At 33.3% G+C, this 13,642-nt stretch overlaps 1 protein-coding gene across 9 annotated transcripts in view; it reads right to left on the bottom strand.

Annotated features, from left to right (window-relative positions):
- Positions 1-327: 327 nt before the first annotated feature.
- The window catches only part of RBM26 (RNA binding motif protein 26), a 76,959-nt gene continuing 63,644 nt past the window's right edge, over positions 328-13,642 (bottom strand). For all 9 annotated transcript variants that reach the window (XM_082859767.1, XM_082859774.1, XM_082859773.1 and 6 more), the window contains 4 exons: positions 13,280-13,480; positions 10,492-10,578; positions 2,756-2,869; positions 328-1,134 (listed from right to left, as the gene is read on the bottom strand). In XM_082859767.1, coding sequence (XP_082715893.1) covers positions 1,045-1,134; positions 2,756-2,869; positions 10,492-10,578; positions 13,280-13,480 — 492 coding nt within the window. In that variant the 3' untranslated portion in view covers positions 328-1,044. The remainder of the gene's footprint in view (positions 1,135-2,755; positions 2,870-10,491; positions 10,579-13,279; positions 13,481-13,642) is intronic.

Consider the following 13,642-nt stretch of genomic DNA (forward strand, 5'->3'; position numbering starts at 1 on the left):
TATAGTACATTTCTTTATTCATACATCTTCAAATGGTCAAGTTTTCTTTCATACATCCAAAATGTAATGTGATGTTTTCTTATTCACCAAATGTTAGCTCTACTTGAAGTCTGGTTCCAAACTAATCAGCCTGCTTTTAATTTAAGACATCTGTTGAAAGTTTATAGGATCAAACCAAACTGAAGTGGTATAAATTTTAAACAATGGATTGAACATTATTGTAAAGGTACTGGTAACCATTATTATTATTATTAAGAATAAGTTAGTGATTATAGCTCCTTTTGTGATAATTGGGGGGAAGGGTAGATCACCATCTGGAATGGTCTATTTATTTTAACTTTTTTTTCTTTTTTTTTTTTCTTTTTTTAAATCAAGGAACATTGTCTTTTTTTTTTGTCATTGCTTTTTTCTTTTCGTTTCTTTTCAAGAGACCATTCCACTTTATTTTTAACATCTGAATGCATAAGGACTCAAATGCAAAGCAGTCATACACCGTTATCATTAAAACCCATATTGTAAAATACATACACAAGTCCAACAAAAGGCTAATACATAGTAAAGCCTAAGCATACTACTATGTAATATTATGAATACATAACTTGGAGACTTTAGTTAGAGTACTATGTTACCTACTCATTTTTGAAAACATTCATTAAGATCTTAAATGCAAATGCATTCCTTATTTGGAGTAAAACAAAATCCTCTAAGTTATAACAAGTATTGGTCATTAAGTCTTCAGACCTATTCATTAAATTACAAAGAACCCAAAGAATTCTGTAATGTTCAGTAGAAGTATGTAATAAAAACATTGCATATGTTTCTAGTGTGATGTCTTTACCAATTGTTTACTGAAATAAAACTCAAACATCAATCTTTCAAAATACGGGATTCAGAAGGTAGTTTTCTTCTCTTTTGTCTATTTGTGAAATCCATCTTCAGCACATTTTACCAAAAATTGTTTTTACAAATATGTAAAAGTACATTAGATAATACTAATGAAACACAGGTAGAGTTCTATCATATGCAGATCAATGATCAGTCAAATCATCTTCTCCAAGAGCGAGATTCATTGTCCTCTTCTTCTTCATCATCATCTTGAAGTAATGAGTCATCCACCAAAGACTCTTCCTGAAACTTTAGGTTAAAATGCATTTAGGAATTTACCCAAAAAAAAAAAAAAAGAAAAGAAAAAAGGTGACACTTTTAAACACTGATTACTCTCAACAGAGTTGAATACAAAAGGTATTTCTATAGCTAGAACATTCAAGAAACAAAGAAAAGCAATCTTTACTCAATGGTTTCTCAATACTATCTATTCTATTGCTTGCATCAAATAGACACTAAAAAAATATCAAAGTAAGCCTTTGTACATGCCGTTTCTCCTGCCTCTCTTTATCAAATTATGCCATCTTCTATACCTACAAAACATTGCTCCACACCTTTTTTTTGTTTTAAAGAAAACATCAATAAGTCTTCTCTGACACTAAATCAACCAACAACTTGAATAAAGTTTATCAATATTTATATTTCTTTTCTGCTATATGTAACAAACATTTTCTTTTATAGCATTCTTTTCTTTTCCCCATTCCCTTCATAAAAGCTTCTCAGTCTACTTTTCAAACTTTTCAAAATACCTAATACCAGGAGCTCTCCTGCTTTTCTCCCCATTCAATTCAAACTCATGGAAGGACAAAGGTATAATCTAAAATATAAAATGACAAATCATGTATATGAGTTTCAAAATACACATTTTATTCTTGCATTTGACTATGGATATGTATAACAGCCTTGAATGCTCTTCAAACAAAATGAAGTGCCATTATGAAAATCTAACCAATGTAAAACATGGAACCATTTAGTTTCCCCACCTTACCTTTCATTCCTTAACTTCCTCAACTTTTTCCTACAGCTTATTTCATGATTAAACAAAACAGAGTTGCTTATCTTTAGGTTTTTGGTTTCAAAGGGCTCTCCACTTCACTGTTCTTCATGCTCTCACCTCTCAGCCATCAGACTACCTGCTGTTACCCAAGAAAAAATATACTCTTCCACACCTATACTTCTGCCATTTAAAATGCCTCTCTCAACTATACTCCCAGTCCCAGCTCTTGGTTATGAAAAGTTTTTTTATCACTCAGGGTTCAGCTCCACTGCCACCACCTCCTTCAAGATTCTTCTGGAAAGAAACAATCACTCCTTCCTCTGGGTTCCCACAGCATATTGTTCAAATCTTTATTTACCATATCAGTCTGCCTTTTATTATAATTAGTTTCTTATGTGTCTGTCACCACCCCCTCTTCCATATTATAAGCTCCTTGATAACAGGGACCGTGTCTTATTCATTTTTGTGCCTATCACAGTATCTACCATATAGCAGGCATTCATTCTAATGAACTAAAATGGTATGAATTAAAATGAAACCTGAAATGTTAATAAAGCAACTGAATAGAGTATATACTCTAAAACTTAAAATATCACAAGATTTCCTGTGGATAAAAATCTAATGAATAATTAATGTTTTCTAAGAGTAAATGAAAACTGAGTATATATATGATTTTCATATATTCTTTTTGGATTAGCAATCCACAGTTCTCATTAATACATAAAATTTAAAGTTGTCTGCATTTATCTGATATCCCCTGCCTGGAAGATGGCTCAGGAATAAAAGTTTTATGTTAAAATCACAGCCATAAAATCACATTTTATATAAAAACGTAAACATTTAAGGGTAAAAACAAGTGGAAAAAAAACATACTTCCTCTTCATCAGGTTCAACTTCTTCTGCTTCAACAGCTGAAATATTAGTTATTGGTTTATTCCAAGCCAGTTTTAGATCCTGCCCTTTGAAACGAGCTCCATGAACTGCAGCCTAAAACAATTAAGAACATTGGAATATAGAATATTAATAATTTGTGAAGAAAAAAATGAAATGTTATAGTACCTAATATTTAAACTAAATTAGCTAAACACAAGTGAAAGACAGTTGTGTATTTTTGCTTTGTGGTTTACTTCTTTATTTACTATTTATTATTGCAATTTATAATGTACTTTATACTGTTATTTACTTCTAAAATCAGCCTAGTGATTGTAAATTCCTTTATAAAAAGAAAACAGGAACAATTTCTCATAATCGAGTAGAGCTATTTCACTACTGGCCAATATCTGACTAGAAGAACTATGTCTCCATGTCTACAGTAAAAGGATAACTGCTACTCAAGGCAACAATCTCAAAGCACTTCAAGATTCTGGCTGTAGATCTTAATTCTTGTTAATTCACAAATGGCTCATATAATAACTAGAAACTAGAAACCTTTAACAAATATAAGAATAATTTTGCATGTGTATTTATTTTTAAATTACATCAAAAAAATCAAAAAATACCATAAAATGTCTGACGTATCACTATTACAAAATATAAATATCTCAATGAAGAAGAAAAAAACAAACAAACAAAAACCCTGAACTTTTCTATTGAAAACTAAAGCACTTCCCTACAAAGCTTTCAGACCTGCATATGGTAAAACTGAGTAAACAGTCAAGTCTAAGTACTTGTTACATTAAATGGCTGGTTTAGAAAGAATGCTTTCAAATTAAAGTAATGTGAACTAACATAAATCAATGTTAGCAACATACCAAAATAACTCATAGTCACAAAAGATTTATAGCACAATCTCAAAGTACAGCATAATGTGATATGTAGAAACAATTACATGTTCAATGACATCTGACTATGAATTGTGTGATATTAAAGTCCCCAGGTATAAATTTTAAACCTGCACATGTAAATTTATGATAAATTTAAAATATTTCATGCCTATTAAAATGCAGCTCAGGAGTTTTTAGTCCATGACCCCATCATGTCATATAACTAAAAATTTTTAAATACTTATATATAATATTTAAGGCCAGAAACAAACTGTAATCTTTTTGAAGCTATAACTATTACATAAAAATATATTCCTGTAAGGAATTCCAATTGTCTCATGCAAAATGGCTACTCATAAAACTCATGTTTTCATCCAGCTAAAAAAGGCAAAAAATGTTAAGTGATGTTTTTTTATAGTAAGTTCTTCAAAAATTTCTTATGGGAACTTCCCTGGTGGTGCAGTGGTTAAGAATCCGCCTGACAATGCAGGGGACACAGGTTCGAGCCCTGGTCCAGGAAGAACCGACATGCCGCGGAGCAACGAACCCCATGCGCCACAACTACTGAGCCTGTGCTCTAGAGCCCACGAGCCACAGCTACTGAAGCCTGCGCACCTAGAGCCATGCTCTGCAACAAGAGAAGCCACCATAATGATAAGCCTGTGCACCACAACAAAGAGTAGCCCCTGCTCGCCGCAACTAGAGAAAGCCCGCGTACAGCAACAAAGACCCAACACAGCCATACATACATAAATTTATTTAATTTATTAAAAATTTCTTATGACCTAATTTTGTAAATCTCTATATTTAGTACATACTTCAAATTTGTAAGGTGAATCTACAACTCTCTAAAGTTTTAATTTTAAAATTATTTACTGGATGCTATCATCCAGGCTCTGTTGTTCCGTTTACAGAGCACAGGCAGAGTAGATTTAGCATAAATCTAAGGGTCCTAGGATTTTCAGAATGCTAAATGAGCTCTGGTTTCAACTTCAAGTCATCTGCTACATTAGCTCCTCACAAGAGAATCAGCCTGACCTTTGAAGCTTTGAAACCAGGCATTGACTTCTCCTCTCTAGCTATGAATGTCCTAGATGGCACCTTCTTCCAATATAAGGCTGTTTCATCTACACTGAAAATCTGTTGTTTACAGTAGCCACCTTCATTATCTTAGCAAGATCTTCTGGATAACGCACTGCAGCTTCTATATCGGCACTTCCATTTTTATATTATGGTGACAGCTTCTTTCCTTAAACCTCATGAACCAACCTCTGCTAGCTTCAAACTTTTCCTCTGAAGCTTCCTCATCTCTCTCAGCCTTCACAAAATTGAAGAGAGTTAAGGCTCTGCTCTGGATTAGACTTTGGCTTAAGGGGATGTTGTGGTTGGTTTGATATTCTATCCAGACCACTAAAATTTTCTCCATATCAGCAATAAGGCTATTTCATATTCTTATCATTCATGTGTTCACTGGAGTAGCACTTTCAATTTCCTTCAAGAACTTTTCCTTTGCATTCACAACTTGAATAACTGGTGCAAGAGGCCTAGCTTTCATCCTATCTTGGCTTTTGACATGCATTCCTCACTAAGCTTAATCATTTCTAGCTTTTGATTTAAAGTGAGAGATGTGTGACTCTTCCTTTCACTTGAACGCTTAGAGGCCACTGCAGGGTTATCAACTGGCCTCATTTCAATGTTGTTTTGTCTCAGGGAATAAGGAGGCCTGAGGAGAGGGAGAGAGATGGGGAATGACTGGTCAGTGGGAGCAGTCAGAACACACATTTATTGATTAAATTTGCTGTCTTACATGGGCATGGTTTGATGGTGCCCCTAAATAACCACAGATCACCAGAACAAATATAATGAAGAAGCAAGTTTGGAATACTGCAAAAATTACCAAAATGTGATACATACAGTGAGCAAATGCTATTGGAAAAATGGCGCTGACAGACTTGCATAATGCAGGGCTGCCACAAACCTTCAATTTGTTAAAACAAACAAACAATATCTGCAAATTGCAGTAAAGCAAAGCACAATAAAACAAGGTATACCTGTATACATGTGTGTATAAAAACTATATAGTACAGAATTAAATGGGAAATATCAGTAGGATATGTATGTATATGTACACGTGTCTATATGAACATATGCATTTTTTTCCCCACTCCCAGCTCTTACCACTGAAAAAGATTAGTTATAGTAACAAACTCAGTAGTAATGAGCATCCCTAGTACTCAGATTGTGGTCTTTAAATACCTTTCCCAGTAAAAAGAATCAGAGCTCCTTAGAGAAATGGCCAGTTCCTAGTCTGGAAGAGAAAATTTATAAGATGAACCTAGAACACCTTTTCATACCAGAAAGCAAAGAAAGTATCATAACCCACTAGAGTCCTGTCAAAAGAACTCAGGAACAAACCTATATACTAGCCACTAGCCAAAGATGGGACATCAATAACTGAGGACAATGGATCAATGCCCATGAAATGTTTAAATCTATGAATTTATAATTCCACAATACCAATCAAGTTAAATCAAAATATGAATCTTATTCTGAATCCTTAAAGGAAGTAAGTAAAATATTTATAAGCAAACCAGAGAAATGTAAACGCTGGTATTTGGTAATACTTAAGAAATATTAATCATTTTTAGGTACGATAATAGTATTGTTTTATTTTTTTAAGGCTCTAATATCAAGAGAACAGGTTCAGTATAAACACTGAAAGGTTTACAGCTGAAATGATATGATGACTGGGAATGGTTCCAAAATAAGGAGGCAGAGGGTTGTTAGTGGGTGGAATACAGACAAAATAAGATTGGCCATAAGTAGATAATTGCTAAAGCTTGATGATGAGTGTGTAGAAGTTCATTTTACAATTTTCTCTCATTTCTATGCTTTGAAGTGTAAATAAAAAGTATGTTTAAAAGCTGAAGCATTTTATTCATAGGCTTGCTTTAGACATTTGCCTATTTAGTCTTGCATAGTCATTCAAAGTTTGCACCATATTAGGACGTAAGGAAAGCAGGCACACCCAGTGACAGAAGAAAAAATTTTTAAAAAGGCTTTGAAGACCTGACAAATGAAGGAAGAAAAAAAAGTATGAAAAGTAGTTATGACGTAGGTTCCATATCTTACATGGAAAATGATTCTGGAAACAATTAACATCTGGAAAAGGCTGGATTAAGCAAAATTAAACAGGTGTGTTTGCCTTTTCAAGTCATTGAGATTATAATTCTAAATTGAATATACAAAATGCAGCTCTTCACAAATTTACTGACAAGAGAATCCTTTGCTAGAGGAGCTCCTATAGAACCAATGTTCTGTAAAAACAATGTGGGGAAATCTGACCTAAGGCCAGAAGAGCTAAAGCTGCAAGCCTAGTGTACCTAACTTTTTTTTAGTAACCATATCGATAAAGCTATCTATAAAAGAAGGTTAAAACCAAGCTTATTAATGTTTGTAATAACCACAGTATACAATGTTTAGGCAGAAGTTACATTAAAGGACCACAAAAACATGTAAATTCTGATTTTTAGAATTTATAGGGAAAGACTACATGGCTACTGTCTCACAAGCTTCAGACTTAGATTTACTAATTCTCATAGCACAGTGCCCATCACATAGCAACACTTAATAACTATTGAGTAAATCAGCAAGAACACACACACAAAGACTGTGAGATACATGATTTGATTTCTCTTGAATGAATCCACTTATACATTTACTTCTTGCTATAAATTTACTATTTACTCAGTCAGCCCCATCAACTTCTACTCTTCATGCTGCACTATCCTCTATGAATCCAATTTTGTGCTTCTATCTTCAGGTCTAAAGAATGAGAGTTTTGAAATCACTCTATCTTGTTTGTATTCAGTTTCACTGATTTACCAATCAATTCTCATTCTTAAACATACACACACACACAAATATTAAAAATAGCTAACATTAAGAGGGTTTACTATGTTCCAGGCACTGTTCTAAGTATACCTTACAAGTTCTGAGTCAGTGAATCCACACAACTACTGGGAATTGAGGCATGGGTGTCAAAAACGCACCAGTAGAACAAGATTCTCTTTCTTTGTGATATAAAAAGCTATATACCTTCTTTGAGTTTGGGACTGTAGAGTTTCATCTTTGGGACTGATTCTTATAAAACAGGAACTTAACTATTCCTATTCTAAAACTGGATCCTGGTTTCTTACAAAAGTATAGGAACAATTCAGAGTAGGAAAACTAACATTCTAACCAGTCATGGGAAGAGGTTACTTTTTTCTGTCCTGTTTGGGTACTTATGCACCTTTAGTACATTAGGGGTGGTGACAGACAAATTGGAAAACAGAAAATAAAGCAGTAGGATCCATCTTCTAACTAACCAGAATCAAACCTTAGCCATCTTAACCTAAAGCTAAAATGGTTCTGTTTATATTATTACTCCTTAAAATACTTCAATCTCTTTTCTGAGGAAAATTTCTTACTTTTCAGTCATATTTGAATGTCTTGATTATCTTATTCCTGTACTTTCCTTTGAAATATTATGCATCTATTGACTTAAGGAAATAGACATACATTCAGCCATCTAATACAATGATTCAGAAATTATGAACAATGAAATATTTGGAAATAAACATTAGCAAAGGTTTACAATTTTCTTTTCTTGGGAAGGACTATCCTTTACCTTGAGTTTATATACACCTACATTTGGTATTAAATTTTTCTTTATTTTATATAATGATGGTACAATTTTTTTTGTACTTTTTAAGCATTCTTCCTTGACAAAATTAAACACTGGAAACCTAATGTCAAACACACTAGTTTTTAAATTCCTAAACCTCACTGTTCCCTAAAATCCAGAAGTTTGAAAAACACTATTTTAGCCTATATTCTGCTTGTATAAGATTAGCTTCAACTTAATTTTCTATCCTCTTCTAAAATAGAATGTTACAAAATTTTAAGAAATTTTTTTGGCTTAAGGAAATGTTTAACAACTTCTATAACCTAATTCCAAATGTTTATCATAGCAATGGTAGATGTTCCTTTTAGTCTGTTACGTAAATCCAACTAAAATGGTATTTACCCTGAAAAACTAACTCTCATCAGATCTAACTTAAGCTAAGTTATTCTGCCACTTATTCAACCTTCATATAATTCACTGTTAAAATCTTTCTTTATACATTAATCCCAGGTCTTTGAAATAACTGCTATTCATTTGGAAGATATATACATAGTATAAAAATATATATTAGAATTTATATCTGAGATAGAAAAAAGCAAAACCCAAGAAGATATATGTCAACAGGTCCTACTTACCAAAAGCAAAACATCCAAAAATTATTTAAGAGGCAGGAGCGTTTTTGTATTTTTTTTCTCAGCCACATAAGTAAACAGGGACAAGTAGTAATATATATTTTTAAAGTAGTTACTAAATTCACAAACTTGGTAATACTGTAACCATTTGAACATAACAATTACCATTGTTTTATAATAAGACTACTTCCTAGAAAGTAAATAGAACATAAAAAGATGGTACTCAAGCAACGTATCCAACATTACACTGAAAACTGTCACTGAAGCTGTCATTTAAAGGAGGCTCATTCTTAACTTATATTCAATAATACCTCTCAGAGAAAACTTGATCAAAAATCTACTTTTTCAATATAACACATATACATATAAGCTTATAAGAAAGTTTTAAACTCTCATCAATTATAAATTACCTTTTATTTTCACAAAAGACCTTTAAATAGAAGATTTCTTAAAACTTAATAAAACTCTAGGATGAGGAATTCCTATTCTATAAAACTATCCACTACCCCACCCGCCTAACCCTGAAACTATGTTATTCTAGGGCCCAGTTAAACACTTTTCTGAGACTTATCAGACCAACAGTCTTTTTTATAGGCTGCAATGTGCCAAGAGCAACTCCTACCAGGTAAGTTCCCAGCAATGTACCAGCAGGGAGTATTCACTACAAAGAGAATAAATCAATTTAGAAGATTTTCAAAACTTATTTAGACCACAATCATCTTAAAACTTCTGAAAACCATCCTACTCTTTCATTCACATTAGGTTAACTGTTTGGAACGCTTAACGCGTTTTTCCAAGGTCAAAATGGTACATCTATTTCTCTACAACCTTGAACAAAGAATACATAGGGCTAAAAATGTTCCGATGAACCCGTTACACCTCGCACTCATTTTCCTTTTTTAAATCTTTTAAACCCAGAAGAAAGACAAGGCTGCATATACTTCTGGTCATTCTTTAGAAAGATAATTCAAGATATACATTTTAAGACAACTATACTAAAAGAACCCTAAAAGCTAGCGCTATATATTCCTGTCTTGGGCAAAAAGTTGTAGCGGCCTAGTTGTGGGTATGCTGAGCTACGGACACTGTAGGGTTCAGCCAACTGGGACTAGGAAGTAGCAGATGAGGGATGGTTAAGAAGAGCAGCCATCAGGATTCTATCTCCGCTTGTATCTTACCCCTCACCACTCATTCTGCCAAAGCAGACTTGTTCTGGGCCAGCTGAGAAAGGGATAATGGAAAGTGGAGTGGCCCTATCTCCTGTGAAAGAGAATGGAAGAATTCCTGATGTCTCAAGAGAGTACAACTTGACATTCAACTTGGTGATTAACTATATATTCTAAATATTCATGTTATATATAAAACTGCCTAACTGCTTTAGGACATTCTTTGTAGCCATGAATTCCACTTCCTATGGTCTATCTACTGTCACAGTGTAGTTCTTTAGTAAGTCAAAAAAAATTCATTTATATTAAAACTTAGAGGCAATATTTATAGAACATTTAAATCTGAATTTTAATAAATTAGAATATTTATAACACTTACTGCTTCAGCTTCTGCTCGTGTCTTGAATGTAATTACTGCATGAAGTGAAGAGTCATCAATCTGACAATCTTCAATTTCACCATATTGCTTTAAATTAAAAAAAAGTATTTCCTCCAAATAAATATTTTGAAACATCCAAAATCCTAATGGTTTTTAAAATATTAAGACACCAATAAATATAACCCAGAATGCATAACAATTCAGGGTGATTAGCAGAAAGAAATTATGAATAATTCATTTTAGGACGTAATATTGTATGATAAAGGGTGTTCCTATTTTCCAATATTATTTACAATTCTATACTTTCTAGAACCAGGGTAACTTACACTTGATTGAACTATTCTTTAAATAGGGAAACAATGGTGAAAGATTGAGCTTCCTTATTGCCATTCCTTCTATACTCATTATTCCAATTCCAGAGTATGTTAAATTCTTTCTAAAGCAGAATATTTAATCCTCAGAATATTGTGTGAGTTTTTTGTATCATTCCCAATTTAAAGATGGGGGGGAGGTTCAGAGAATTTAAGTAATTTTTCCAAAGTAACTAAGTTAATTACCAGGATGAGAGTCCAGTTTTTCATTCAAAAGTTTTCGATTCAAAACTTTAATTGACCCTGCTTTTACTCTTACTTTACCCTCCTCTAGACCACACTCTTTTAGGACATTTAAAAGCTAAACATATTAAATTATGCTTGTTTTGGGTGTGCTGGATTTTATTTTTCCCTGTGTAGGAAGATTTTTCTGCAAACAGCAGAAAACAGCACCTTTATCACATAAAACTTTAGTCCTTTATATATCATTACTAATACCTCCTTATTTCTTACCCCCAAATAAAATTATAACCACAATCTCATTAAATACACACACTCCACACAGAAAAATTCTGTAGGGCATAGTAAAGAAAACGACCACAGAATCAGTCAGATCCCAGCTCTGTTAGTACTAGCTGTGTAAACTTGAACAAGTTACTTAATCTCTTCATGCTTCATTTTCCCGATCTCTAAAATAAGAATAAAGGTACCTACCTCATAGAGTTGTCAAAATAACTCATAATATGGTGAGTTATATAAAAAGCATTCAGAAAAATACCTGCCACAAAATAAGTGCTCTGTAAGTTTTAGCTGTAATGTTTATTACTGCTACTGGTTCCAATGGATAAATTAAAGAAAGCATTTTGTTAATCACAATTTGTAACCGTCAATGATCCTTTAGTAATGTAGATTTTTTTTCTCTGATACCTGTCATATGTTCAAATCACGGGTTGAGATAGAGAAGCTATCTTATTTAAAGACTGGCAATTTTTTAAATGTGCATTACCACTACTAACTTTGAGAAGAGTTCGAATCTCCAAATACATCCAAGAATATCCATTTAGAGGCTCTGACTGTTTCTAAAACCAAAACCATTTCAGTCTCATCAAAACACATTCCTAAACTCACCTTGTTTGTCTGGATTATTTGAGCATATCCTTTGATAATTTCCTGATTAGCTGTATAACGATATGTAGTACACCTAAGTTATCTGGATCTTCTTCCCCTTGGGAAGGTGCAGAAACAGGGTGTGTAGTAGGGAAGAATCGAGCTACAGTTATTTCCAAGCTAGAAAGCTGATTCCTTATTTTCTCCCTTTGAAGCCATAAAGCAGAAGACTTTCCAGACTCACCATCCTTAAATATTAATCATTTTAGTTATTTCTTAAACATATACTATTTCTTTCAATACCTCTCTATGTCCTGAAAAAGTACAGTTTTACATTTGTAACTGCAGTTAACAGTCTGGAATATAACTGTCAAATATTTAAATCTGAATATTCAAAACGTTAAATTATTTGTGTACCTATCTATAAGCTTACCTATCCCTCAAGACCCAAGCTCCAGCTTTACTACCTCTTGAAACTTTCCTCTACTGTTCTTTCACCATCATATGTCTGTGTGAAAAATACTTCTCTAAGTTACTGAAGTATTTATAGTTTTTAATAAATTTAACTTGATTTTAAATTATTTGTAGTTTAACTGGTTTGTGTTAAACCATTATATGTAAAATCCTTGAGGGTAAAGAACTGGTTATTTACTTTTTATCTCCAGAGCAATTACTCTAATGCTGCAGGCAAGACCAATGGTTAGTAACTAACCTTTGGGATACCACTAAGAATCATAACATTTAAGTTGAAAGGGCTTTAGGCAGATATGATCTCCATTCTGCACATGAACCCAACAGATCCCAGGAAATCCAAGTAAAATAATGGATTAGCAGGGACTAGAATCTTATTCTCCTTCCTCATAGAAGGAAGTCCATTGCAATTAGACTGACTCCCTTTAATTATACCCTGGCACCAAATAAGGCAATGTCAAGATCGTATTCCAGAATTGTGTCTTGTGTCATTTCTAGGTTGGCTAGGTCAAGAATACAGTATTAACAAATAAAATTCCATCTTAATTTTTAAAAATCTGGATGGCCCATGCAATATGCTAAATTTTTCCTAAAAGTAAATATCAAATGAAACTAAACGATAGGACTTCCCTCTCTGAAACAATAAGGTCTAAATCATTCCTTTCATAAGCTGAAGGCTTACTAAGTGTAAGAATAGTAACATTTCTTCCAGACAATGATTAAACAAAAAACCACTAGAGCTTGTTTTTTAAGTAATTAACAAAGGATTATTATAGATTAATCAAAACCTTTGGTGAGATTAATGGGCTTATTCATTTCATTTTCATACTTTCCCTTTAATATCCATTATCCCCAACAATGATTATCAGTATTTGTTTTGTTGGACAGTAAGAAAGTACCGCAAAATGAGGAAGAAGATCTTCTCTATCACTCTCTGTAAATGCAGAAATCTCCAATGCCCTGGGACGGTGATCCACCACAGCATGACCAGGCACACCTCGACCTCGACCTCGACCCCTGCCTCGGCCGTGAGCTGCCCCTCGACCTCTTGAATGAATTCCTCTACCACGACCAGATGAGAGAATCCCCCGTTTCGCAGCCTAGAAGAGATTAGACAAATAGGTTAAACATCACAATTACTAACACGAGCCAAGTGTTATACTCAGTCAGATGAGTCATACAATCTGACATGAGTTATACAATTTGATACATATTTACATATTCAAATAATGTCCTACAAAAGGATTTCATAATTTAAGTTA

The sequence above is a fragment of the Leucopleurus acutus genome (assembly GCF_964270905.1).
Source record: "Leucopleurus acutus genome assembly, chromosome: 18".
In the NCBI taxonomy this organism is placed as follows: Eukaryota; Metazoa; Chordata; class Mammalia; order Artiodactyla; family Delphinidae; genus Leucopleurus; species Leucopleurus acutus.